The 27,887-nt window shown below is 40.0% G+C and overlaps 1 protein-coding gene across 1 annotated transcript in view; it reads right to left on the reverse strand.

The window, feature by feature from the left end:
• Positions 1-27,887, reverse strand: part of DNAH8 (dynein axonemal heavy chain 8) — a 328,229-nt gene that overhangs the window by 39,345 nt on the left and 260,997 nt on the right. The window contains exons 83-88 of the mRNA XM_060021883.1: positions 21,576-21,649; positions 18,898-19,050; positions 18,375-18,530; positions 8,016-8,132; positions 6,063-6,164; positions 621-781 (exon numbers count right to left, since the gene is read on the reverse strand). Coding sequence (XP_059877866.1) covers positions 621-781; positions 6,063-6,164; positions 8,016-8,132; positions 18,375-18,530; positions 18,898-19,050; positions 21,576-21,649 — 763 coding nt within the window. The remainder of the gene's footprint in view (positions 1-620; positions 782-6,062; positions 6,165-8,015; positions 8,133-18,374; positions 18,531-18,897; positions 19,051-21,575; positions 21,650-27,887) is intronic.

Raw genomic sequence — 27,887 nt, forward strand, 5'->3', positions numbered from 1 at the left:
TGGGACTTGGATGCATGCCTTATCTCTTCCCTCACCACCTCTTACCACAGTGACTGGAGCAGGGACATCACTCTGAGCCTTTCCTCCCGGGCTCTGCATCTGTGTTCCTGTGCTCCTGTGCTCGCTGCATCGTGCCCTCCATGGGCAGGTGTTTACAGAAGGATGCAGGTGAGCAAGTAAGGGGAGAGGGACCATCAAAACAGAAATACAAGTCCTCCTCCTCTGTCTACCCTCCTGGCCCTTTGTGGTTCTGTTTATGATCATTATTTTTTATTAGGTTTTTTGATGTAAAAGGCAAAGAACTGGGACGCTACTGTCTTATCAGACCAATGGCATCAAGACCAGTAACACCAACTGGTTTTATGACATGACAGAGGAGAAATAATCAATGCATAAATTAGAGATTTTAACATTGTTATAAACTCTGGAGCAGTAGGATTTAGTGACCAGGAGCAGGTCAAGATATGACAAAATTGTAATTGCGAGATAGGAAGTGATAGGAAGTGACACTATTTCTCACAGTAAAATAAAAAGAAGGGAAAGGGGAAAATGAAATGCACAGTCTTTGCCAGGCTGGGTTACAAATGATCCTTTCTAATTAAAATATGCCAGGAACTTACGTGATATCGGCATTAGGGTGAAGCCCAAAGACTTCGGGGTTATCTAGGGATGGCAATGACTGGATGTATTCAAAATACTGGTCCAAGGTTTTGCACACGGGGATTTTATACCCGGTATAAAAACAGAATGATGGTTCAAACATCTTCTCACTGAACCAGACCTATATGGGAGAGAAAACAGGAGAAATAAAATTGATGAACATTTAAATGAAAACCCAAAACTGCCACTATCAAGGAGATAGGGTCACCTTATTTCCATCTTAATCATTTTTTATATTGGGTTTGAAAGTACCTTAACAAAACCACTGATAGTATAATTAGACATAGATTAAGGAAAGAGAGAGGCCACAACACAAAAACAATGAAACCCGGTCTTTGTTTAACACCAAAGAAGATACTTTCTAAGGGCGAGGAGGAGAGAGCCAGCCTTGCAAGCCCACCCTCTGCTGAAGTAATCTGATGACCCTCGAGCTCACTTTAAAGAGACGTGGGAATGTATTGCAGAAGCAATAACCAGACACATGAGAGCATATCTGGGCATTTTCACCGCCTCCTTTCTCCCTGCAAACAGGGCTCATGCCTGGGGGCTTATGTTGTGCTCAGCGTGGCTCACAGTGGCGCTGAGCACTGCACACGAGCAGGAAAACTTCTTACAAACGTCTCCCTTCCCACCCTGAGCTGGAGAGCTCTCTCTGTTAATTAAGTTATGTCCCTGGACACAAGAACCAGATATATCCAACCATCTTACTGTTTTCCTTAAGACATCCTTTTCTCATTCCATATGAACTGATTATCTGTAAGGTAACAGTGAGAGAACAGATATATACTTGGTATGAATAGACTTATTCCGAAGAGGAAAAAAAATGCTGAATGCCTGTGAGCCTCATTTGAGGCAATAACTTCTGTGTCTAACGGAGTGATTTTCCCAGTAGGGAGGGAAATAATGGGATGGTGGGAGGAGCAGAAATGCAGGCAGGATGTCTGAATCACTCAGAGGACTCCACGTGAAAAGAGAGGGGGATTGTGCCTTCCTTCGGTTGGTCACACTTTCTCTAGTATCTTCCCTCCATATCCTTCTTCTTCCAGCTCTTTTTAGGTCCAGTGATTGCTCTGAAATACCCTGTGTACTGGTTTTCTTCATTTTTTACTCATCACAGTTCTATCCTATTCAACTCCTGTCCACAAGGCCTTGAGCTTAGAAAAGGAACGGAATGCAAAGATGAGACACACACAGTCCTTTCCTTCAAGGAGTTTGACACAGTAGAGAGATAAGCCAATTACATAATAACCACAAGATAAAGTGCACGAAGGTAAGAGACAGAGGAAATAAAAATAAGCAAAGTACTAAGGAGGCTTAAAGCCAAGAAGAAAGAATAGCCAGATGGATGTCAGGTAAAGCTTTATCTAGGAGGTGATTTTGGAGATAAGCCTTGAAGGATAGAATTTTGACAAAGGAACTTGTCAAAGAGACCACACACACAAAAAAACTGACGCAAAAATGTGAGGCAGGGCTTCCCTGGTGGCGCAGTGGTTGAGAGTCCGCCTGCCAATGCAGGGCACACAGGTTCGTGCCCCGGTCCGGGAAGATCCCACATGCCGCGGAGCGGCTGGGCCTGTGAGCCACGGCCGCTGAGCCTGCGCGTCCGGAGCCTGTGCTCCGCAACGGGAGAGGCCACAACAGTGAGAAGCCCGCGTACCACAAAAAAAAACAAAATGTGAGGCAGGTTGGGTAAATGATGAAATCACTGTATTTACCCTAAGGTAAATATAATGCAGTGGTAAGAGATCGGACAGAAAAAGGGAAGTGAGGTCACCTTGTGGATGACTATGGATATCAGGGTGAGGACTAGTGCTTAACTTAAAAAATGGGGAGCAGTTGAAGGTCATTAAAGAAAAACAGTGCTATGATTTTGGTCATTATTTATAAAGGTTAGTTTTTTAGGGATGTGGATGACTAGGGGGGGCAAAGGCCATGGGGTCTTCAGCACACAGACAACAAATGACCACACTGAGTTTTGTGTTGCCAGATGACATATGTGTATAAAGGGAAAATGAAGTTTGCTCTCGTTTTTCCACTACTTTATTTATAAAGTACAAAAGTATATATTGTAAATCCACAAATAGCTAGACTCAAAAACACAAATGTAGTTGAGTTTCACCAAATTTGGAGGACTTTTTTGGTATAATCAAAATACAGAGTATGAAGTCTACATGGAATTACTTTGGGAGACTCTAGAAGGTACCCTACAAAAATAAGCAGTCATCCTCCAAGGACAATGAATAAGGTTCTACAATTATTGGTTTTAAGGGAGACATACCATAAGATGCTGAGAACAGAGAAAACAAATAAGGGTTCAAAGATAAGCCCCAAATTGAAAGTCATAGGGAAAGAGGATCCCATTTGAAGGCACTGGTTTACAATTGAAGTGATTTTCACTCAGGCAATTCTGGATAACATGGTCGGGGTAAAGGGGCAGCAGAGGACAGGCCTTTGCCTCCCTAGTCATTCACATTCTATGTCTATTAGAAGAAATTTATTAAGCTGAATGTTTATGTTTTTCTATACTGGGCTATCTTACATATTTTTTTTAAAGTAGGTTAAAAATTTTTTTTTAATTTATTAAGCAAATACTAAGTAAAGGTCAATTCCCTTTCCTCATCTTCCTTGACCTCTCTCAGTTGACATTTCTTCCTTCTCAATACATTAAAATACTCAGGGCCTTGTCCTTAGCTTCTTTTTTTTTTTTCCTTCCCTTTCTCTACACTTTCTTCTTAGATGATGATCTCATCTAATATCTTGACTTTAAATGCCATCTGTATAAGACAAATTCCAAATCTTTTTCTCCAGCCCTGAGCTCTCTCCTGAGCTCCACACCTGTAAATCCAACTGCCTTGTTTATCTTCATTCATTCTCTTATTCAACAAATATTTACTGAGCGCCTACTATGTGAAAGATTCCATTCCAGGTGCTGGGAATTTGGTAGTGATGTAAACAAGCAAAGTGCCTGCCCTTATGGAGCTTACAGTCTTGGACAACTGCACTTGGGTGTCCAGTAAGCATCTCAAAGCTTACATGATCAAAACAGAATTCCTAATTTCTACCCCCAGCCAATAAAACTCATTTTTTCCCTGCAGTTCTTTCCCTTCTCTGTAAATAGTCCCATGCTCCATCTAGTTGCTTAGGTCAAAACTAGGACTGATCCTTGACCAACCCCCTTCCTTCCCCATCAGCATTCTGCTGGTAGTATCTGTACAATATATCCAGAATCTAACCACCTCTCACAGTCTCCAGTGCCAAAACTCCAATTTTAGGTACTTGTACAGTTATTCTAACACAAAGTATGCTTACTAAGACATCTTTTTTTTTTTTCTCTTTTGAACCTCAGATACAGAGGTGAGTTTATCATCTCCTGCATTTTATTATTCTCATGACTCTAGACCCTTTTTATTTTAGTTTCTCCCTCTTCAGCCCTGATATCCACTCCCAGCCTCCTTCCCTTTGAGGGCTTCTGTTTAAAGATATTGATGTATGTCCTTGAATTCATGTATTTATCCTTGAGAAATATACATGTACCACTTTATAGATCTCATTTTATTTTTTAAAGCTCTGCGCTCAACACGATGTTCCTAAGATCTATGCATGGTGTCATGTGGATCATTTCTTCCAAGTGCTGCATTGTATTCCATGATAGGCATCTATAACATTTAACTCATCTATTCCTCTGTGACAGACTCCCAGGTTGCTTTCCACTTCCCACTATCCCAAACAATACTATGAATAATATCTTTGTACATGTCCACAGACTTGTCTGAGAATTCCTCTGGGACATACACTCAAGAGTGGGATACACTCAAGAGTGGGATTCTTGTTCAGAAGGTAGTCATATCATACATGCTTCTTTTTTTATTTTTTATTTTTTTTAATCATCTTAGTTTGGCCATGCTGCACGGCATGTGGGATCTTAGTTCCCCAACCAGGGATCGAACCTGCGCCCACCCTGCAGTAGAAGCGTGGAATTTTAGCCACTGGACTGCCAGGGAAGTCCCCATACATGCTTCATATGACTAAGTGCCACCAGATTGCACCCTTGAAGGGTGTGCAATAGTATTACATGTGCTCACCCACTACTGCTTATCTATTCTCTTAGGCTTCTTATCTATCCTTTTAGGCTTCTTCGGCCTCACAGTGGATGCTGTAATGCACTACCAGATCCTTCTCCGGGACCTAGGCACTCGCTCCCCCAGCTGTCTGGAGTACTGGCTACTGAGGGCTCACAACATTGTCCCTCCCAGGAATTGCCCTGGCAGAAGGGAGACGCCTCAACCAAGATCATGCCCTGGGGGAAGGGATGACCCACAAGCAGATCTCCATCTCAGAGTCTGTTTCTGGAGAACCCAACCTATGATGGTCACCTGCAGCTCCACACAAAATATTGCCATGACATTTTCATACATATCCATTCGTGGGCTTTTTCTAGAAATGTTCTGGGATGTTTACCCAGGATACTTAGTTTCACTAAGTTTTGCCCAATTGCTTCCCCGGAGATCTGTACCAGATCTGCCTCCACACACGCTTACCAATGCTTATCATCCACCTTTCTCCACATTCAGCTTTAAGAAAAACTTGGAAATACTAGTAAGGGTTGAAAAGAAATTCAGATTTCTGGTCAACCTCCCGTTTACCAAAATACCCTCAAAGCTTATGCCTTGTTGTTGAGGTCTTAATTTTGTTAAAAGGGGAAAAAAAAATCAAAGAATTAACAACTTAGATCCTAATATAGAGAACTCAGATAACGGTAAAATATCTGATTTTTTTTCCGCTCAGGTAATGTACTTTGCTTCTTTAACGTGTAAAAGTTTTAGGAATAACTTGAATCTGGTAGATGTACTTATACTATTCACCCTTGATGTGAAAGCCAGAATTGCTAAGAATAATATTCTCTAGAAAATGTTTACCCACATGATATATGCAGATTTTACTGGGAACAGAGGAAAAAAATGAACACTTCATCAATTTTCAATTGTCTGTCCTAATGGAAAGAGATGAGAAAACTCAAATTTTGGTTCATTCTCCAATCACTTATCTTGGGGCTTCAAATCGCCCTGAAGACTTGCAATCAGAGGAAAAGGCAGAGATATTATGTCCAGTATTTTTACAGGAGGGGAAGTGGGGAGAGACCGTGGACATGAGCAGCTAATCTATACAGGAGAAGATTCATAGACCATTGAGAGTTGACCTTTGTTCTGTCCTGGACCACAAGTAGATTGTTAGATGGTTTGGTTTTGGTTTGGTTTGGTTGGCTGGTTCTTTTCAGAAGCTCTGCTCTGTATTTTTTTTCCCTTTAAGTTTGGCTTACCTGCTACAAACAAAAAATATTCTTGTTTAATAGGAAGATGCAATGAGATGTACATCCATGCTTTTTTTTCCCTAAACTGACTTACTCTAGCGAAGCAATTAAGCAGACGTTTATCAAAGTCGTCCGTGACTCTGCCCCCATACTGTACTTCTCCGATCATGTACCGAACAGTACTCCACGACACACCCTTTATTAAAAACAGAAAAGAATTATTCATTGTCAACCCAAACAAATAGTTCTAAACATTTTGGATCTTCCTCTAAAAGAAAGGCCTGGAAAAGGAAGCAATAGCTAGACTGCATTTAAAATTACTCCTTATCTTATATTAATAACTCTTTTGCTCTTACATGACTGGAACTGCTATGGTTTGTTCACCAAAGAAAAATCTACAGTAGTAAACGTTGGTGACTATATTGCTCATTGATTATTTAAAATAGGGGGAAAAGAAGACTATTTTTCAATCTGTGGATGTAATTATCTGTAATACTTATTATAGTAATGCCAAGCTGTTAGAGAAGAAAAAAGTCACGTTTAGTGAAGAAAGGAGAAAAATCAAGTAATCAATGCTCTAATATGCTTTCTTAGTAATATATTTTCTGAAACAGTATAAGAACAACTAGAACATTATTCACAAGATTTTTCTACAATGCAATCCTTTCCTGTTTCATTATGTGAGCTATGACTACATCAAAGTATTTATTAATTTCCATAGCAATCTTACACTAGCAATACATTTCAGATATTAATAGTTTTTTGTTTTAAAAAATACTTCAATACATTTGGGGTAGGAGAAGTAAGGATGCTTAATTTTTATTTAATTTCTCTTGGTTAAATTTTTATTTTTCAGCTTCATTGCCTTTCAAAGCAACTATTTCAAGGTAACTGTCATTTGTATATACCAAAATGATAAACAGTCCCAGAATACGAACCCATATGATATAATTTTTCATCAAAATGTCCTACTCAATTTAATATCCCTTTGTAATTTCTAAGAAAAATGATGGTTTGATTCTAGATTTCCCCCCTACCCAGAAATAATTCATCATGGCTCACTGTCATCATACTGATACTGCAGAATGTATGATTATCTTTGAGATCAACTATGAGAAGGAAGAGAGGGAGAGACGATAGGAAACTTGTATTTATTGAGCCCTGATTATGTACCATACACTGTGCTTTCACAAATGCTAGCCCATTTATTCCTCACGGAAACCATGGCCATTTATAGATGAGGAAACAGGCTCTGAGAGCCTCATAAAATTCCTCAAGATCATGGAAAAAACAGATTTCCAACTCCTTGCAACACTTGTGTGAAAGGACAACTGGGTTTGTGTTCTTAGCTCGGTGACCTTGAGGAAGTTCCTTGTCTTCTCTTGTCTAGTACGTCATCAGTAAAATGGGGATCATAGTAACACCTTGGGTATCTACCTCACTGAGTTGTGAAAATAAAAACGAGACCCTGCACATGCGAGCACTTTGAAAACTGTGAAGTGTTACACAAGGATCAGTGACCATTATTCAAATCATTGCTATTTGTCTGCATAAGCTTAAGTGTCTGTTAAGATGTGACTTAAGGTACAAAAGAACTTTTACATGGGCTGGGAGATATTCTCATTTCTGAGGATTCTGAGGAAGCATGAGTGAGATAAAGGAAGAAAAGTCTGATTTAAGGTATATATTCTCTTGAAGTACACTGTGGCACTTGGATGTGACATGAAGAAGGCTGTGGTGTTTCTCAACACAATGAGTTCCTTTGTCAGGGCTCTGCCTCTGTTGTGCATGTCCTCAGGAAAGAGAGAGATTGGGTGGAGGGGGACACAAGTGTGAGATGGAGAGTCCCAGTGCGCTCCTATGGGCAGTAGGGGTGTGAGTGGAAATGGCTGGACCAGTAAACAGGTGATTGGAATGATCGGTCCCCTTTGGGAGAGCTGGGGGGAACCTCAGCAGAGCCACTGCATATCCCAGACTGGGAATGTCTGTAGAACTTTGATTTAAGGATGGCAATGAAGACAGAAAAAAAAAAAACAATTTCACTCACTTTCTTAATATCGCATTCATCAAGGTGATTCTGAATAAACTGAACGCTGGCTGAAAAGTCAGCAGAATTGAATTCATAAGGAATATTCCATCCTAAGGGACCAAATTTGCGTCGCTCCTTAAAAACAACAGAGAAAAGTAATTGAGCAAGAGTTTTAAATTGTATTGCAGCTGATACCTGTTTTTATTATTAAAACATAAAGTACAGTAAAATTAAGGCATGATATTGAAATAAGTTGACATCATAAAAGAACAGTATATGATTTTGGATATAGTAACAAATAGAGATATTACTCCTTGGCTCTAGAAGGCTTTCAAGAGCAAATCTCCAAATATTTGCCAAATTGGAGTTCTTGGGTTTAAAAAGTGTAGGTCTCCATCGTCAACTCAAAAAGTGCAGTAGGTGCTCAATAAATATCTGTTGAATGAATTAATTTATTCTAAACTGGACTGTTGAAAGTTTCAAATGTTAAATGCAAGGGTTTGAATTTTAGTTTTTTAAGGTGAATGACTTAAGCACTCAACGGCATTTAGACTTCCTGCTAGTTTCACTTTGTAATCTTGCAGTTTCAGGTTTTGAAAACTAAACGTTTTCTATGGTAAAATATGACATCTCTCTCTTAAAACATTCATATTGCCTTCATTTGTCTCTCCTGTGAAACAGCGGCTGTTTCAAATCACCAAATTACTCACAAATAATCAAATGAGGCTCAGGCCAAATGACTCAATTGCTCTGATATTCTGGAGACCATTTTAAAGGTATGTGAGTGTTAGAACTGATATTTCCAGGCCGTCATCACCTAGTACACAACACGGATTAACTCAAACATTACCATACCATCAGCTGTCCCTGCCTCAGCACACAATCAGTCTCTCTAAGAAAGGTCCAATTATTTATTCAGGAATAAATAACTGGTGGAACTTCCTTCCACCAGGAAGTCCTCTTTTAAGATATTAAATAAAAACATCAAAAATAATTTGGGTCCAGATGTCCACCCTGGGAGGTCAGACTGAGGGCAAACAACCCTTAAAATTGTCAACTACTGGGCTTCCCTGGTGGCGCAGTGGTTGAGAGTCCGCCTGCCGATGCAGGGGACACGGGTTCGTGCCCTGGTCTGGGAAGATCCCACATGCCGCGGAGCAGCTGGGTCCGTGAGCCATGGCCGCTGAGCCTGCGCGGCCGGAGCCTGTGCTCCGCAACGGGAGAGGCCACAACAGTGAGAAGCCCGCGTACCGCAAAAAGACAAAAACAACAACAACAACAACAACAAATGTCAACTACTAGCGTTATTTCTAGAGCTGTTCTTCTTTAGGTTAGGCTGTCAGGTGTTGGACATTTGCATGGCGTGACTCCCCACTCCTTAGCTAATTAGACCAAAGGTGAACAACCAGCCTAAGAAGAGCCAGCAATATCCCTTCTCCCAGGCATTTGGACTTAGAGTTCAGAACAGCTATTCAGAGTTTGTCCTAGTCAGAAAAACTAGAGAGGTTTGTAAACTCAGGAGCTGTGAAGAACCGTCTTCCACCTTGAACACAGAGAAGATTAGGAGGAGCCACGGGGCTGGGAGGAGGCCCTGACAGGAGGAGACATATCTCCCGTTTTTGTCTCCCCTTTTGTACCTGTGCCTTGGGAGAAGGATCATGGTTGTCTAATAAACAAACATGTGAGTTGATTATTATCAGCATGAAAGGCACTCTCTCTCACTCTCTGGAGGGTCAATTAGGAAGCTGACATGTGGTTTTGAATTTCTTGCGTGGGTCCCAAGAAGCACTATGGTGAGCCTCCTCCAGGTTGCTCTAGGAGCAAGGGGGGCCTGGAGGGTCTATGGGGTACTAACACGAAAATGCGTTCAGCTAACACTTGAGGCTCTGGGGTTTCTTCCACCTTGAGGGCTTCAAAGAGAAGAATGCTAACGACTTACGAAGCAAACACAAATGTTTTCCCATTGTTTAAAAAAAGAGAATCAACTCTAAAACAGTTTTACCTCTTTTGACTTAGTTTTTAAAATTTACTGTTCAATTAGGTAGGAGACTGAATGAACAACAATTCTTTCTTTCCAATTACTGAAGCTGCTTAAATTGTCTCTGTGGAAACACTCCCGTTTACATGCACTGAGCAATTGCAATTCAGTTGCTCCTTAAAATGTGATCTTTGAAAATTGCCCTAATGCTGAGGTTTGCTTCATTTTATGTTACTTACTATCAATTTTTATTTAAAATGTTCAGTTTTTAGGTTGGTTCACTGAAGTCATAAACTGTTTAACTCCTTTTAGAAAACAAGACAAAATGTGGTGTCGTTTCTTTCACAAATGAGGTCATTTCACTTTCTTGCTATTGTTTTTTTTTTTAAGTCACTGACCCCTGTAAGTGACAATAAAGAAAAAAACAACCCCTAAGTATCATCTTGGAATAATATCAGGGTAGACTCAAACCACTGGGACCTAAGACCTCATTTGGAAGCTCAAAAACAGAGGACTTTGCTAGAATTTGGAATATTTGGCATATTGAATCTCTCCAATCCAATTAGTATTTTTGAAACTATAGGATGAGTCTTATGTTTAGAAAAATATTAGGATGAGTCCAATAATAGAAAAATATTAGAATCAGTGCATTTTCAAGAAGTTTTAATCTAGTTGAGAAAATAAGACAAAACAGGAAAGGACAACAGGGTACTAAATATAATTAACTGTCAAAATTTCACAGGTGATAAGCTTGAAGAAGACATTCAATCAAGGGCTCCTGGGAAGAATGAAACTGAAGCTGGTCTTTGAAAAGAAGGGGGAAAAGAATCCCGGGCTTAGCAAAGGTCAGGAGCAAAGACAGGAATGCAAAGTTCACGATTCATCCAGAAGGAGGCTGCAGGACTGTGCCACTGCAGCAGAGGACAACCTCTGGTGAGTAGCTGGAACTACGTCCCCACGTGATGATTCAGGGATGAAACATAGACAGATTTGATGTTAGGAGAAAGAGCTAAAACCTGACTCAACAGAAGGGGGTTATCATCCATTATTAAGTTGGAGATGATGATTTTAGGAAGACTAGTCTACTCCCTCCTAGACTGAACCAATAAGCTTCCTTCTTTTTATTCCAAAGAATATATAAAACACAATTACTAGTGAAATATGGAAAACTTGGAATACTCCTTAGAACACCGAAGAGAGGCTGTTCAATGGAGTCATCATTTTAATGATGTCAAAGCTATTTCCAGTTTTATGTTAGAATCTACCTCAGTCCAATGATCCCCCGCCTCCCACAGTCCAGCGCAGATTCACTTCAGTCCCATCTTTAAAACAAAGCTCTCTGTGGAGCATCACACCTATTTATTTAATAACTGGAGTTAGCATAAGATGAAAAATGCAATCTATACTAGACAATATAAGGGAAACTTGAATATGTAAAAATAATTAACAGAAATGGTCAGAACCACTGGGAAACACTACAGAGGTACGTGTAAAAGATCTTCTTAAAAATCTGTATCATGTTACTGTAATTATTTTGAAGAGATTTGCATTAAGAACTTTATAATCACACCTCCCCAAAGGGAGAACTGTTATAAACAGTATTAAATTTGAAGGGAGTGTTTGTCAAGGCTTAAACCTAAAAAATATGTCAGAGGGGCTTCCCTGGTGGCGCAGTGGTTGGGAGTCCGCCTGCCGATGCAGGGGACACGGTTCGTGCCCCGGTCTGGGAAGATCCCACATGCCGTGGAGCGCATGGGCCCATGAGCCATGGCCGCTAAGCCTGTGCATCCGGAGCCTGTGCTCCGCAACAGGAGAAGCCACAGTGGTGAGAGGCCCACGTACCGCAAAAAAAAAAAAAAAAAAAAAATATATATATATATATATATATATATATGTCAAAGAAGTAAACACTTTTCTGAATGAGGAACTGTTAACAGTGGTACTCTCTGAGCCCCATATATATGGCCATTTTTATTAAATATTAAACAAATATTTTAAGAGCCATGGTAAAATTTCCGAGTTTGCAACTGCCATCGCAGGCCCTTAGAACTCCTAATCAAAGATTCTTGCAGTAAACCTCACAAAGCTGTGTATAAGCCGTAAGAAAAGTCCCGAATGTGGGCTTCAATGTGGGTGAGCCAAGGTGAGGGGGAGAAATATCCAAACCATGAAAAGGTCATAAAAATGACTAAAGACTCCTCCCTTAAGGGCAGTGGCTCTTTGGGAATTATTCTCCACTCTCACTGCATATTAGAATCACTTGGGAAGTTTTTAAAAGGTCTGAGCTCTTCACCCCGATGCCTCCTCCAGGGGATTCTGGGGCCCAGGCAATGGCTGAGGACCACTGCTTAAGATGCTCATGGGTCCAATGTGCTGCACTACAAGGGGCAGTATATTGACTATCAATAGGAACAAAACAGGAAACGTTATTGTGACCTGCAGGAGGTGTTGGGAGGAGACCACAAATGGAATTGTTGAAGAAGAGTTGTTGAATTTCAGAAGACCAAGACTTTGAAGGAAGGTATATTTAAAATTAAAATCCTGAAGGGTGAGTGTGGGCTTGCTCTGAAGGCCAGAACAGTGCTACACTGGACTTTCTGGCAAAATGTAGAGAGAATATTGAGGCCAGAGGGAAGTTTCCCCCTAGAGTCATCTTCAAGAGGATGCGGGAGGACTTCTCTGGTGGTGCAGTGGTTGAGAATCCACCTGCCAATGCAGGGGACAGGGGTTCGAGCCCTGGTCTGGGAGGATCCCGCATGCCACAGAGCAACTGGGCCCATGAGCCACAATTACTGAGCCTGAGCTCTAGAGCCCGTGAGCCACAACTACTGAGCCCATGTGCCACAGCTGCTGAAACCCACGCGCCTAGAGCCCGTGCTCAGCAACAATAGAAGCTGCTGCAGTGAGAGGCCCGCACACTGCGGCGAAGAGTGGGCCCCACTTGCTGCAACTAGAGAGGGCCGCACGCAGCAGCGAAGACCCAACACAGCCATAAATAAATAAATAAATAAAAGAGGATGCGGGAAACGTTCTCAGGAAGTAGTGTCCTAATAAGCGGAGGCATGCCCCATGGTGCTGGGGATGAAAGGCTCCCACGGGGAGGGCAGGAGGGCTGGCTGGCCGAGGCAGAGACATCGGCCGACTGCAGCAAGAGCGGCCGCTGCTGCAGTAACCTCCTGGCCAACGTGGAGGTCGAGTTCCTGGAGGAGAGGGGAGGGAAGCCAGGGGGAGTAGGAAGCAAGCAGAGCTTAGTGCAGAAGTGGCTGGTGCAACTATGCAGGTTGCCATGGCAGTGCACCCCCTTCTACTGGGTAATCCTGCTCCCATCCCAAGACACCCTCCACCACTCTTCTGCCCAAGATTGTCCTTGACCAGCCAAATCTACTTCCCCTTCTTATAGGAGAGGAGGGATGCTCATTTTGTCCTCTGCAACAAGAGTAGGGTCCGCATAACACACGATGCTCTTGAGCTGGAGTGAGCTGATGGCATGATGCCAAACTTTGATTCAGTAAGAGAAACACATTGGAGGGCAGGCAGGGGTTGGCTATTTTACCACTCGCTCCTGCATTCTCATGTGTTATGGATTCCAGCACGAACCCCTTGTAACCGAGCAGGAACCCCTGAGGCCTTCCCAGGATAGAACCCCTCACCCATGTCCTCCGCCCGCCTATTGTCTGTAGAAAACCTTCAGTCAAAGAATAAATTTAATCAGAGAGGTGAGAAAATACAAAAAGAAAAGAAAAAACAAGACCAAATAATAATACTTTAGTCATTAAACAAAGTCAAGGACCTTTATTTCTTCTTCAAGGACTACAGATAATATTCTGAGCCATGTCCTTTGAGCTGTCTTATAGATACTGAAACCCCCACCAGGTGGAAGAAGTTAACTGTATGCTGCCCACAAGCACATAGACCCCAGACCAGCTGGAACCAAACAATTGACGATGCTGACTCCCAATTACCTACCTCACCACCAACCAATCAGAAGAATGTGCACGAGCTGACCATGCCCTGTTCCTTGAACACTATAAGACTCCTCACTACCCGCTCCAGGGTGGTACACACAGTTTTGAGGGCATTAGCCTGCTGTGGTCCCCTCTGCCTGACAAAGCAATAGAGCTATTCTTTTTTACTTCACCCAAAACTCTATCTCTGCATTTCTACTCAGCAAGGGTGAACAGGGGCCGAGTTTCGGCAACACTCTCCCCAGCCCAGAAGCTTCATATTATGTGACATAAACCAATTCCCTCTTCTTTTTTTCAGTCTCTGCATGGACAAAAGTATATACATCGTGTTTGTATAAAGCAAGGGATATCCAGGTAAATTTGGAGGAATCAATTCATCGATTAAAGAATCAGGAAAAGACTTGTATGCAGAAAACTATAAGACACTGATGAAAGAAATTAGATGATACAAACAGATGGAGAGATATACCATGTTCCTGGATTGGAAGAATCAACATTGTGAAAATGACTATACTACCCAAAGCAATCTACAGATTCAATGCAATCCCTATCAAACTACCAATGGCATTTTTCACAGAACTAAAACAAAGAATTTCACAATTTGAATGGAAACACAAAAGACCCCGAATAGCTAAAGCAATCTTGAGAAAGAAAAACAGAGCTGGAGGAATCAGGCTCCCTGACTTCAGACTATACTACAAAGCTACAGTAATCAAGACAGTATGGTACCGGCACAAAAATAGAAATATAGATCAATGGAACAGGATAAAAAACCCAGAGATAAACCCACCTTATCTTTGATAAATGAGGCAAGAATAAACAATGGAGAAAAGACAGCCTCTTCAATAAGTGGTGCTGGGAAAACTGGACAGCTACATGCAAAAGAATTAAATTAGAACATTTCCTAACACCATACACAAAAATAAACTCAAAATGGATTAAAGACCTAAATGTAAGGTCAGACACTATAAAACTCTTAGAGGAAAACATAGGCAGAACACTCTATGACATAAGTCACAGCAAGATCCTTTTTGACTCATCTCCTAGAAAAATGGAAATAAAAACAAAAATAAACAAATGGGACCTAATGAAACTTACAAGCTTTTGCACAGCAAAGGAAACCATAAACAAGAAGAAAAGACAGCCCTCAGAATGGGAGAAAATATTTGCAAATGAAGCAACTGACAAAGGATTAATCTCTAAAATACAGAAGCAGCTCAGGCAGCTCAATATCAAAAAAACAAACAACCCAGTCCAGAAATGGGCAGAAGACCTAAACAGACATTTCTCCCAAGAAGATATACAGATTGCCAACAAACACATGAAAGGATGGTCAACATCACTAATCATTAGAGAAATGCAAATCAAAACTACAATGAGATATCACCTCACACCGGTCAGAATGGCCATCAACAAAAAATCTACAAACAATAAATGCTGGAGAGGGTGTGGAGAAAAGGGAACACTCTTGCACTGTTGGTGGGAATGTAAATTGATACAGCCACTATGGAGAACAGTATGGAGGTTCCTTAAAAAGCCTAAAAATAGAACTATCATACGACCCGGCAATCCCACTACTGGGCATATACCCTGAGAAAATCATAATTCAAAAACAGACATGTACCACAATGTTCATTGCAGCACTATTTACAATAGCCAGGACGTGGAAGCAACCTAAGTGTCCAACAACATATGACTGGATAAAGAAGAGGTGGCACATATATACAATGGAATATTTGTCAGCCATATAAAGAAACGAAATTGAGTTATTTATAGTGAGGTGGATGGACCTAGAGACTGTCATACAGAGTGAAGTAAGTCAGAAAGAGAAAAATAAATACTGTATGCTAACACATATATATGGACTCTAAAAAAAAAAAAAGGAAAGTTCTGAAGAACCTATGGGCAGGACAGGAATAAAGACGCAGACATAGAGAATGGACTTGAGGACACTGGGAGGGGGAAGGGTAAGCTGGGACGAAGTGAGAGGGTGGTATGGACATATATACACTACCAAATGTAAAACAGATAGCTAGTGGGAAGCAGCTGCATAGCACAGGGAGATCAGCTCGGTGCTTTGTGTCCACCTAGAGGGGTGGGATAGGGAGGGTAGGAGGGAGATGCAAGAGGGAGGGGATATGGAGATATATGTATACGTATAGCTGATTCACTTTGTTATACAGCAGAAACTAACACACCATTGTAAAGCAATTATACTCCAATGAAGATGTTAAAAAAAGAAAATCTGGTACTTGACTATTATATCCAACACTAGAAAAATATAAGCCACAATCTGTCTATTCAGAACAGTCCTTCCTGTAACACTTGTGTGTTAAACTCTAATGTGCACACGAATCACTTGGGCATCTTATTACAACGCAGAATCTGACTCAGTGGGTCTGGGTGGGGCCTGAAATTCAACTCTTACAAGTCCCCAGGTGATGCAGACGGTGCTGACCCAGGACCACAAGCTCCTAAAGAATTCCAGATTTTTCTGTCAAGCTGGCTTTATCCTAACCAAGAAAAGAATATGTTTAGGCAATATCACAGTAAACATTTCTGAAACTGATAAAACTAGAACCGAGGGAAAAATGCTTGAATTATCTGCACTCCTTGTATAGTCATAGAACTGGACAACAGAATGTTTGAAATGGGAAAAATCTTGAAAGATCACCTCCTTCTGCCTCTAAACACACAGATGGGGAAACAGAAGCCTTGAGAGGGACATAAGTTCACCAACCTTACGTAGCTAATTGATGTCACAACAGGTCTAAAATCCAGGCTTCCTGACTCTCCGTGAAGTGCTCTTTCTAACACTCTATGATTGGATTTTAAGAGATCTTCGCAACCTTTTTTTTCATAGACATGCCACTGTTAGCTTCACGGCCTTAGCAGTGGAGATTTTTTTCTGTTTTAACCCAAATACAAGCCACTTTAAGTGCAAGCACACTTCGGCCCTATGACTGGCCCATGGTCCTGTTCTTCTTTTTAACCCTTGGATAATGGCCACTAAAAACACAGGTTGCCATGTTGACCATATGGAAAATACCCCTCAGTCATCTGTCTGTGATAAGCACAGTGGAAGAGTTGAATCATCACTACTAGGAAAAGAATCATAAAATTTATTATTTGTGAATTGGGCTTTAAATAACAGAGTTTAAAGCAATATTTGTATTAGAGTGTGATAAGGCCTAGCAAACCCAACAATTCCCAGATAAGAATATATGAAATCAGCTTCAGTGACTTGAAAGCTGTACTTTACAATCAATCCAAAGGCCACAATGGAACTTAGCAAGAATAACGACCCGCTAAGCGTTTAACCTGATTTTAAGTCTCTCAGAGTTGGGGGACAGATAAACACCAGCTGTCCCCTCTGAACAGCCCTCTCTGTTGGGCAGCATGAAACCTGGTAAAGTGGTGGGGTCAAGGAACCTACGGGTAAACACGCCCGGTATTTTCTGGGGTGGGCACCAAATTCCCCTCCACCTTTGGGCAGGGTGGGTAGAGATGAGGCCAAGCTCTGCCGGCTGCTGTGCACAGCTGAACCATGACTCCTGGTTTAAACCAGTTGATTCATTTTGTCCTCACTCCAACCTCAGGGAAAGAAGAAATGTAGGAAAGAGTTAAAGGAGTCCCTTTATCTCTCTGTGAAATCAAGGAGTGAATCAAGTACATTAAAATTATACAGCTTTCAAATACAGAACAAAATACAAAATCCAAATATAGAACAAAGCAATAACAAAACGAAAATAATCCCATAGAGATGTTGCTGGGCAGCCATAAAATTATTAAATGACTATATAAGTACACAGTAAAAGCAAAGAGCAAACAACGTGAAGAAGACAGGTGACCCTTGTGACTCCTCTTCCCAACACCACCACTTCTGTCACCGGTGGGAGGAGGGTTGAAACATACTTGTATCCAGGGCAGACAGCGTGGGGCTTGACTCCTAGATCTACTGTTTAGAAAGGAACTTAACCTCTCTGAGTCTCAATTTCCTCACTTGTAAGATGGTGATAAATCCTACCTTGAAAGGTGGCTGTTAGTATTACATGAGATGGTGTATATAACATTCCTGGCCAGCACAGGCACTTTCAAGACCAAGCTCCTATCACAGTAATCCGTTTGTTCATCCCACAAATATTTATTGAGCTCTGGCAATGCCCCAGCTGCTGCTGTCACGGGGGAGACCCAGCAGTTACAAAAGAACAAAGTCATTGCCCTGGAGAATCTTATACTCTAGGGGCCCAAAGTGGGGGTGTGGGGGCAGGAGGACACATAAATACATAAACAAATATGCATGTCCTGTGCCAGGTGGGGAAAAGTGCCATGAAGGAAAAAGAAAGCAAGGTGAGGAGAGCAGACAGTGCAGCAGAGAGGCAAACATAACATCATTAGCATCCTCTAAATGTGCAAACTGCTCTCAGAAGTTACCTGCACCGTGGAGTGTAAAAATGCTACAGTGTAAAGCATTGGCTTCCACATGGGTAAATTACTGATATCCAGAAGGTCTTGATTAATTCCAGCAAATGTTCTTTTCAAACCTGCGCGAACGCCTTGGGGTGGCTCATTAGTGAATTTGAGAGAAGTCTGTCATAAAAAGCAAATAGTAGTTTTGTTTCTATAAATTACTGTGAAGAATAAAATAGAAATTACAACACATCAGCCAACAATATGCTTATGGTACATAAATGGGCACCATGTAAGCTACTTGCATTGATCAGAGCTAAAACCCAATAAATTAATACTGAGTCTTATAACTCTTCTGTGGGAATCTTTACCATATAATCTTGATAATTATAGTCAAGATTTTGACGATAATGGCATAAGATTTTGCAACGCAGCCTCCACTGGACCAGAAAGCCCTGTTATGTTTGCCATCTTTCCATAATCATATTTGTGCCATCTTTATTTGTATAACTCTCAAGGAAAGGATACTTATCTCACAGTAACAAACCTGAAGCAATGTAATGGGAAACCGATCGTGGGGCTCGGTAGTTAGCCACACTCGGAAAGTATCATTGCTGGCATCAGTGGTAGTTAATGTCTCTAGCAATTCTTCCATGAATTCTAGGCCAAGGTGACAATTCTGCAGTAATACCCAGCCACCCTGTATTCAAAAATGATTTCATATTAATTCCTTATAACTTTTTTTGCTACGACTTTAATAAAACAAAACATACAAACAAATTTTTTGAAACTTTTACTCAGGGCATAAGAATACCCTGTTTTGAGCACATATATTTTAATGAAATTGTTATATGTCAATACAATCTTCTTTTTTCTGTTAGTTGTAAAGCTGGTTACTTGGAATCAAGTGGGTTCAAAATGATTGTATCCTGCCACCCCTGGTTTAGAAGGGAACAAAAGTTAAAATTTGAAGTCAGACTTGTTTAAGTACAGTGTGTGCACCATCTAATGGTGGGAATGGGTATTTTGGAATTTGTAACTTAAATTGTCCTGCCTAGGGTAAATCAGAAGGGACTCACCCCGAAACCAAGTTGTCCACTGTCACAAAGAGAGATACACATTACCTCGTGAAAGTTGGAGGTGTCGACGAAAATTCATTAACAATCAAGTTAGGAAGAAAAGAGAGAATTTTATTTGAGCCAAACTGAGGATTATAGCCTGGGAGACAGAAGCTCTGAGACCTGTCTTGCCTGTTACAAGTCAAAGGCAGAGTCATATACATTTTCGAGACAAAGGATCATACATCAAAATGACATGCTGACATTTCACATGAGGTTCACCAAAGATACACAGTCCAGGTACACATACAAAGCCAGCAACAAGTCACCATGGCTCCCTGCAGAGTTGGAAAAGTTACCTGGCTAGCGTCAGAAAAAAGGGGAAAAAAATTGATCTTTGCATTCGAGCAGGCATTCCCACCTTTGAGGAGGTCTGGTTAATGCGTTACGCAGATGCACATTGTACACTAAAAGGGGAGGGAGGAGGCCCAAATGAGCAGAGAGAGAGAATTTTATGCTTAAGTTTTCTTCTCCTGACTTAAAATACCAATTTTATTTCACCAGAGGCAATAAAATACATTTGGTGACATTTGCTACCATAATATTAAACCTTATTCTTTGCCATCACTCCTCCCAGATATTCCTGAAACCACAAAACTTTCTAAGCACTATCTAAATACTTGATAAAACCTTCTTTAACAATGTAATTCACATGACCGTCACAGTTCTATAAGAACACAGTTTATTAGCCAGACAATATCTTGATATACTTATATAATGAGATCAGATAAATACAGCTACAAATCATTGAGCTTAGTGTATATATGGTAAGGCCTGTATATACACCTTCTACTGCAAGAGAAAACAGAACTCAGACTGGCTTAAGCAGCAAAGGGGACTTGTTGGTCTAGACAACTGGGATGTCTAGACCAAGATGGACTTCATGGTTGGTTTGTGTCATCGTGGATCCAGTTACTCTCTGATTCCCTGCTCTGCATTCCACCGTGTCAGCTTTATCCTAAATCTTTCAAGTGGCAGTGTGGCTGTACCTATTCATGGGTTATTGTTGTTGTTTGTTTGTTTGTTTGATAATGCCATTATTATCAATATTTATCCTACCTTGAGACACAGAACATGGAAGTTATAAAAGCTAAGATTCCAAAGAAGGTTAATGTGAATGCTGTACCAAATGTAGAAGTTTCTCACTCGTGGAAACTGAAGAACTTATTTAAGACCCAAAGTCAAACTGTCAAATCACTCAATAGAGTGAATTATTTGATCTGAGTAAAAATAATTATATATAATTTCTTCAATATATATAAATTAAATACAATATATTATTGAATTTAATTAAGTGGTAAAGATTAAGGCTTGGCGCACTTGAGAATTAATGACTAGCCTGAAACTTTGATGAACCAAGCAGAGTTTTAGCCCATTAACCCTCTCCAGTCATTAATTCCCAGGGAAAAGCTGCACCACAGTTGCTACAAACGTTATGAGATCAAAAGCTTAAAAATAAACCAAGATCTTATTTTATTTTTATCAATGGCGCAATTTCTTATTGCTGCTGAGATTGCTATCTACCAACCATTTCTAGAAAATTAATGACCTGTGTATTTATTAGGTGGGATGAAAAATAGTTCTCAACATTCCATCCAGCTTGCAATTTTCAATAAAAACCATTATCAATATTTAAACATAACACCCTCAAATATTTCTTATTTGCCTGAAACTACCCATTAATGAAAAATGAAAGTCTCACTTTAACTGAAAATTGAAATTTGACTGTCTCAATCTGTCACTTCTTAAGCACTACCTATTAATATTGAACATGACATTCCAAGACTGCTAGAGCTGCATCCTTTAGGAACCAGAAAGTGTGGCTGCCAAATTATCAAAAAATATTTAGTGAAAATAAAATGGAGCATATGCTATAGAAAATGGAACAAGTATTTTGTGGGGATGTCAGGAGCAAACTAGCTGGAGGTTTAAAATTTGTAGGAAATCAAAGGTTGACTCTATATACATAAATAAAAATGAAAAATAATGATTGAACATCACAGGTAGAATGCTTTGCCCATCACTGTGTTGGTCCTAAGTAGACCAGATGGCCAGAGGAATAATATCAAGAATGTTGCATGAAGAGTAGTTGTCCATTGCTACATACCTGCTGCATTGACATCTGAATCAGCTTTCGAGCATGTACTTCTTGTCCTTGCCCCATTGAGATAGTTCTGCATTCTGCAACACAGAAGAATCACTATGATAAAACATAAATTTTATAACAGGATTGGGACAAGAAATTTATTTCTCTATGGTCACAGCCTCCCTCCTCCGTGGCTTCTAAGAAGATTTTGTTATTCAAACAAGTCTGGCTTTCAGTTGTGTTGATGAGAGAAATGAGTGGAGCAGAAACTGGAACGGGAAGGACAAGGAAAGAGAGACAAAAGGCACAAGGCAGGTCTTTTAGAGAGTTCTGGGGTCTTTGGAGATAACGAGGAGATAGATTGATGAGGGAGAGGCAGCTATAATGCTATCATAGGCATTAAGTGGGAAAGAGGATTTTTGAGTTTTGCTAAATTTTTAAATTAAATTATATTGGAGTACGGTTGCTTTACAATGTTGTGTTTGTTTCTGCTGTACAGCAAAGTGAATCAGTTATACATATACATATACCCACTCTTTTTTAGATTTCCTTCCCATTTAGGTCACCACAGAGCACTGAGTAGAGTTCCCTGTTCTGTGTTTTGACTAGAATATTTTTTTGGTGTTTTATCAGATGCTTCAGTAAAGATTTAGTTGGCTTTTTATTCTTTTACAATGTCAAGTTTGCAGTGTTTTGTCTGTCTGTCTGTTTGGGTTTTGTTTGCATATTTGTCCATTTTCCAAGATGGAACTTGTGGCAGCTCAGACCCATGAGGGCTACATTCAGGGATAACGGCTCCTCAGGATTAAATCACCATCTTGTAACTGAGCATGAAGAAAAAGTGGAGGCCACTCCAAGATTAGAGGTGTGATTATAATTCAGCAGAATATACACTATATAGGCTTATTAGTGAATTTGATGTTCCAGGCAGAGAACCACACTTGTGCCTGTCACATGAATTCACTAAATTGCAGAAGTCTCTAAATCATGTTTGTGAAACTGGAATTGGAAATTAACTTTTAAGCAAGTCTTCGTGGACCCAGGTCTTCTTGAATTTTAGAGGCATGATCTCTAGATTTCTAGAGGCACAGGGAAAGGAGGTCAATGGAGACATTGTGAAGCAGTGTATGCTTTTGCCCTACTCTACTGGAGGCGCCTGAATCCTCAGAAAAAAGGGCTGCTGTAGCTGGGCAAACAATGAGGCTGATTTGGAAACTTTAGAAGTTACAGAGGATGAGAGAAATTCACGGGGTGGAGTTAGAAGTATGTCAGGAACCAGAGAAGAAGTTGCCAGGGCACACCATTTAAAATATAGCACCATGGGGTTAATGGCCAGAGATTCTGTGAGGGTTCGCAGGGTGCAGCATTAGGATTTTTTGTGGACTCAGGGTCACAGGGTGAAACTCTGCAGTGGGTGCCTGAGAGAGGATGGCAGAGCACTGCTTGAAAAACTGGGAACTGCAATTGTCCAAAGGTCACTGAACAAAGCTGGATTTTCCCACCAAAGCCCTCATGAATGTCTCCTGCTCAAGGGGAACCAGGCACTGCTCCCAGGGCATCTGAGAAGAATCCACACACCCTATAATAGGAGAAGGAAGGAGAGGTGGAACTTGAAAGGGAGGAGCCTCCAAACTGTACAAAGAGATAGAGCCCCTCTTGTTTCAGAAGAACCCACAAATGTTAGGTAGGTCAATGGAGGAAAGTTTGATAGGGACAAAAATTATTAACATGTGAGCATGAGCCACAATCTATCTCCCCTGTCCTTCCAACTCTTCTGAAATACACCTTTTAAAAGGAAGAACTGGTTTTTGTTCAGGTGGCCTGAGTTTCTTATCTTGACCTGGGTCAAGAGGAGACTTAGAGTCATTCCTTCAAAACAAACCCAGAATCTGACCACTTCTGGACATCTACACTTTTAGTCCCCGGTCCATCACCTCTTGCCTGTATTCTTGCAGTAGCCTACTAACTGGTTACCTCTCCCACTCCTTTTCTCTACTAGTTATTCTTCCCACGGCAGACAGAGGAATTCTGTCGAGTCCTAAATCAGATTACGTCCATCCTCTGCTCAGAAACATCTAATGGCTTCCCATTTCATTCCGCACAAAATCCAGAATCCAATTCAAATTCTTACCTCTAAGACCCTACACAATTGGCTCCCACTGCTACCGTACTCTACACACACACACACACACACAAACACACACTTTTTAGGATCTCACCACCATTCATTCAGTCTTCTCCAGCCACACTGGCCTCCTCCCTCCTCCCCAGGCACACTCCAGCCTCACCTCTGTTCTCTCTGTCTGAAATGTGTCTCCTCGAACACTCCACTGACTTAATTCCTTACATCTCAGGTCTTCCTCACCTTCTCAACAAGGCCTTCCCTGACCATCTGATCTAGTACAGCATACCTATCCCCGTCACTCTGCCCCTTACCCTACTTTTTCTTAGCATATTATATACTTTTTAGCATATTATATACTCACTTGTTAATTAATTACTGTCTGTTTTCCCCTGACACTAGAACATCAGCTCCACAAGGGACTTATATCACTGTGGCTTATCCAGCACCTAGACAGTGCGTAGCACTCAGTAGATACTCAATAAATATTTTCTCAAACTTTAAAAACAGATATAATTCACATATCATAAAACTTACCCCTTTAAAGTCTACAATTCAATGTTTTTTTAGTATATTCATAGAGTTGTGGAACCATTACTACTGTCCAATTTCAGATCATTTTCACCAGTCCAAAAAGAAACTCCACATCCATTAGCAGTCCCCATCACCCTCTCCCACTCTAGCAACCACTAATCTACTTTCTATCTCTATTCTAGACATTTCATATAAATGGAATTATACGTGACCTTTTGTGTCTGTCTTCTTTTACTTAGCATAATATTTTCAAGGTTCATCCATATTGTAGCATGCATCACAACTTCATTCCTTTTTATGGCTGAGTAGTAGTCCCTTACACAGATGTACTATATTTTGTTTATCCATTCATCAGCTGATGGACATTTGGGTTGTTTCCACTTTTTGGCGAGTATGAATAATGCTGCTATGAACATTCATGTATAAGCCTTTGTGTGGACATGTTGTCAATTCTCTTAGATATAGACTTAGGAGTAGAATTGTTGGGTCTTACTGCAATTCTATGCTTAACTTTTTGAGAGACTGTCAGGCTGTTTTCCAAAGCAGCTACACCACTTTACAGTTCCATCAGCAATGTATAAAAGTTCTAATTTTTCCGCATCCTTGTCAACACTTGCTATTGTCCATCTTTTTGATTATAGCCATCTTGAAATGAAGTGGTATCTCACTGTGGTTTTGATATCCATTTCCCTAATGATTAATGGTGTTGAGTAACTTTTCATGTGCTTATTGGCCATATGTATATCTTCTTTGGAGAAATGTCTATTCAAATCCATGGCTCATTTTTTAACTGGGTTATTTGACTCTTTATTTATGCATTGTAAGAAGTTCTTTTTACATTTTGTATACCAGATACTTATCAGATATATTATTTGCAAATATTTTCTCTCATATTGTATTAATAGGTTGTCTTTTTCACTTTCTTGATGGTATTCGTTGAAGTACAAAAGTTTTCAATTTTGTTTAAGTCCAATTTATCTATTTTCTCTTTTGTTTCCCATGTTTTAAGTGTCATATCTAGAAAATTACTGCCTAATCCAGTCACAAAGATTTATTCCTACTTTTCTTCTAAGAGTTTGATAGTTTTACATTTATGTCTCTGATAATTTTGAGTTAATTTTTGTATATGGTGTGAAATAAAGGTCAAACTTTATTCTTTTGAAAGTATTGATAGATATTAGTTTTTCCAGCATGGTTTGTTGAAGAGGCTGTCCTTTCTCCATTGAATGGTCTGGCACCCTTGTTGAGAAACAACTGACCATAAATGAGGGTTATTTCTGGACCCCCAATTCTATTCCATTGATATATATGTCTATCCTTATGCCAGTACCATTCTGTCTGATTACTGTAGCTTTGTAGTAGGTTTTAAAAAGCAGGAAGTGTGAGTTCCACACCTTTGTTCTTTTTTTACAAGGTTGTTTTGGCTATTCTGGGTTCCATGTATTTCCATATGAATTTTAGGATCAGCTTGTCAATTTCCACCAAAAAAAGGCAGCTGGGATTTTGATGGGAGTTGCTTTAAACCTGTTAGATCAATTTGGAGAGTGCTGTCATCTTATCAATTTAAAGTCTTCTGGGAATTCCCTGCCAGTCCAGTAGTTAGGACTCAACACTTTCACTGCTGTGGCCCAGTCTCAATCCCTGGTCAGGGCAGTAAAATCCCACAAGTTGGGCAGCATGGCCAAAATAATAATAATAACAATAAAAAAATAAAGTCTTTCTGTCCATGAACATGGGATGTCTTTCTATTTTTATCATCATCATTATTATATCTTCTTTAATTTTTCAACTGTTTTGTAGTTTTCAACTCACAAGCTTTGCACTTCTTTGTTAAATTTATTCCTAAGTATCTTATGATATTGTAAATGAAATTGCATTTATAATTATATAAATTTTTGGTTTGTTTATATATTAATTTTTGTTTTTTTCTTGCTAGTGTGTAGAAAAACAATGGATTTTCAAATAGGATCTTGTGTTCTGCGATCTTGTTGAACTTGTTTATTAGCCCTAGTAGTCTTTTGGTGGACTGCTTAGGCTTTTCTATATGCAAAATCATGTCATCTTCAAATTGAGATGGTTTTACTTCTTCTTTTCCAGTGTGAATGCCATTTATTTCTTCTTCTGGTCTGACTAAAACCTCCAATACAGTGCTGAGTAGAAGTACAAGTAGACATTCTTCTCTTGCTCCTGATGTTTGGGGAAAAATATTCAGTCTTTCAACATTATGTAGGATGTTAGCTGTGGGATTTTGTAGGTGCCCTCATCAGGTTGAAGAAGTTCCCTTTTATTCCTAGTTTGTTGAGCACTTTCATCATGAAAGAGAGTTGGATTTTTTCAATGCTTTTTCTGCAACTATTAAGATAACCATGTGGTTTTTGTTCTTTCTTCTATTAACATGGTGTATTACATTGATTAATTTCCATATGTTTAACCAACCTTGCATTCTTGGGATAAATCCCCTTGGTCATGGTGTATAATCCTTTTTATATGGTGCTGGATTTGGTTTGATAGAGTTTGTTGAGAATTTTTGTTTCTATATTCAAAAAGGATATTGGTTGCCTTCCAATGTCTTTGTCTAGAATTGGTATCAGAGTAATATGGGCTCACAGAATGAGTTGGGAAGTATTCTCTTTTATTTTTTGGAAAGATTTATGAAGAATTGGTGGTATTCATTAAACATTCAGTAGAATTCACCCATAAAGGCATCCAGTCCTGGTATTTCTTTTCTTGGGAAGTTTTTGATTACTAAATCAATCTATTTACTTTTTTTTGAATTTTATTTCATTATTTTTTATACAGCAGGTTCTTATTAGTTAACCATTTTATACATATTAGTGTATATATGTCAATCCCAATCTCCCAATTCACCACCACCACCACCACCCCCATGCCACTTTCCCCCCTTGGTGTCTGTACATTTGTTCTCTACATCTGTGTCTCTATTTCTGCCCTGCAAACTGGTGCATCTGTACCATTTTTCTAGGTTCCACATATATGCATTAATATATGATATTTGTTTTTCTCTTTCTGACTTACTTCACTCTGTATGACAGTCTCTAGATCCATCTATGTCTCTACAAATGACCCAATTTCGTTCATTTTATGGCTGAGTAATATTCCATTGTATATATGTACCACATCTTCTTTATCCATTCATCTGTCGATGGGCATTTAGGTTGCTTCCATGACCTGTCTATTGTAAATAGTGCTGAAATGAACATTAGGGTGCATATGTCTTTTTGAGTTATGGTTTTCTCTGGGTATATGCCCAGTAGTGGGATTGTTGGGTCATATGGTAATTCTATTTTTAGTTTTTTAAGGAACCTCCATACTGTTCTTCAAAGTGGCTGTATCAATTTACATTCCCACCAACAGTGCAAGAGGGTTCCCTTTTCTCCACACCCTCTCCAGCATTTGTTGTTTGTAGATTTTCTGATGATGCCCATTCTAACTGGTGTGAGGTGATACCTCATTGTAGTTTTGATTTGCATTTCTCTTATAATTAGTGATGTTGAGCAGCTTTTCATGTGCTTCTTGGCCATCTGTATGTCTTCTTTGGAGAAATGTCCATTTAGGTCTTCTACCCATTTTTTTATTGTGTTGTTTGTTTCTTTAATATTGAGCTTCATGAGCTGTTTATACATTTTGGAGATTAATACTTTGTCCGTTGATTCATT

Source organism: Delphinus delphis, chromosome 10 (genome assembly GCF_949987515.2).
Source record: "Delphinus delphis chromosome 10, mDelDel1.2, whole genome shotgun sequence".
NCBI classification, from domain to species: domain Eukaryota; kingdom Metazoa; phylum Chordata; class Mammalia; order Artiodactyla; family Delphinidae; genus Delphinus; species Delphinus delphis.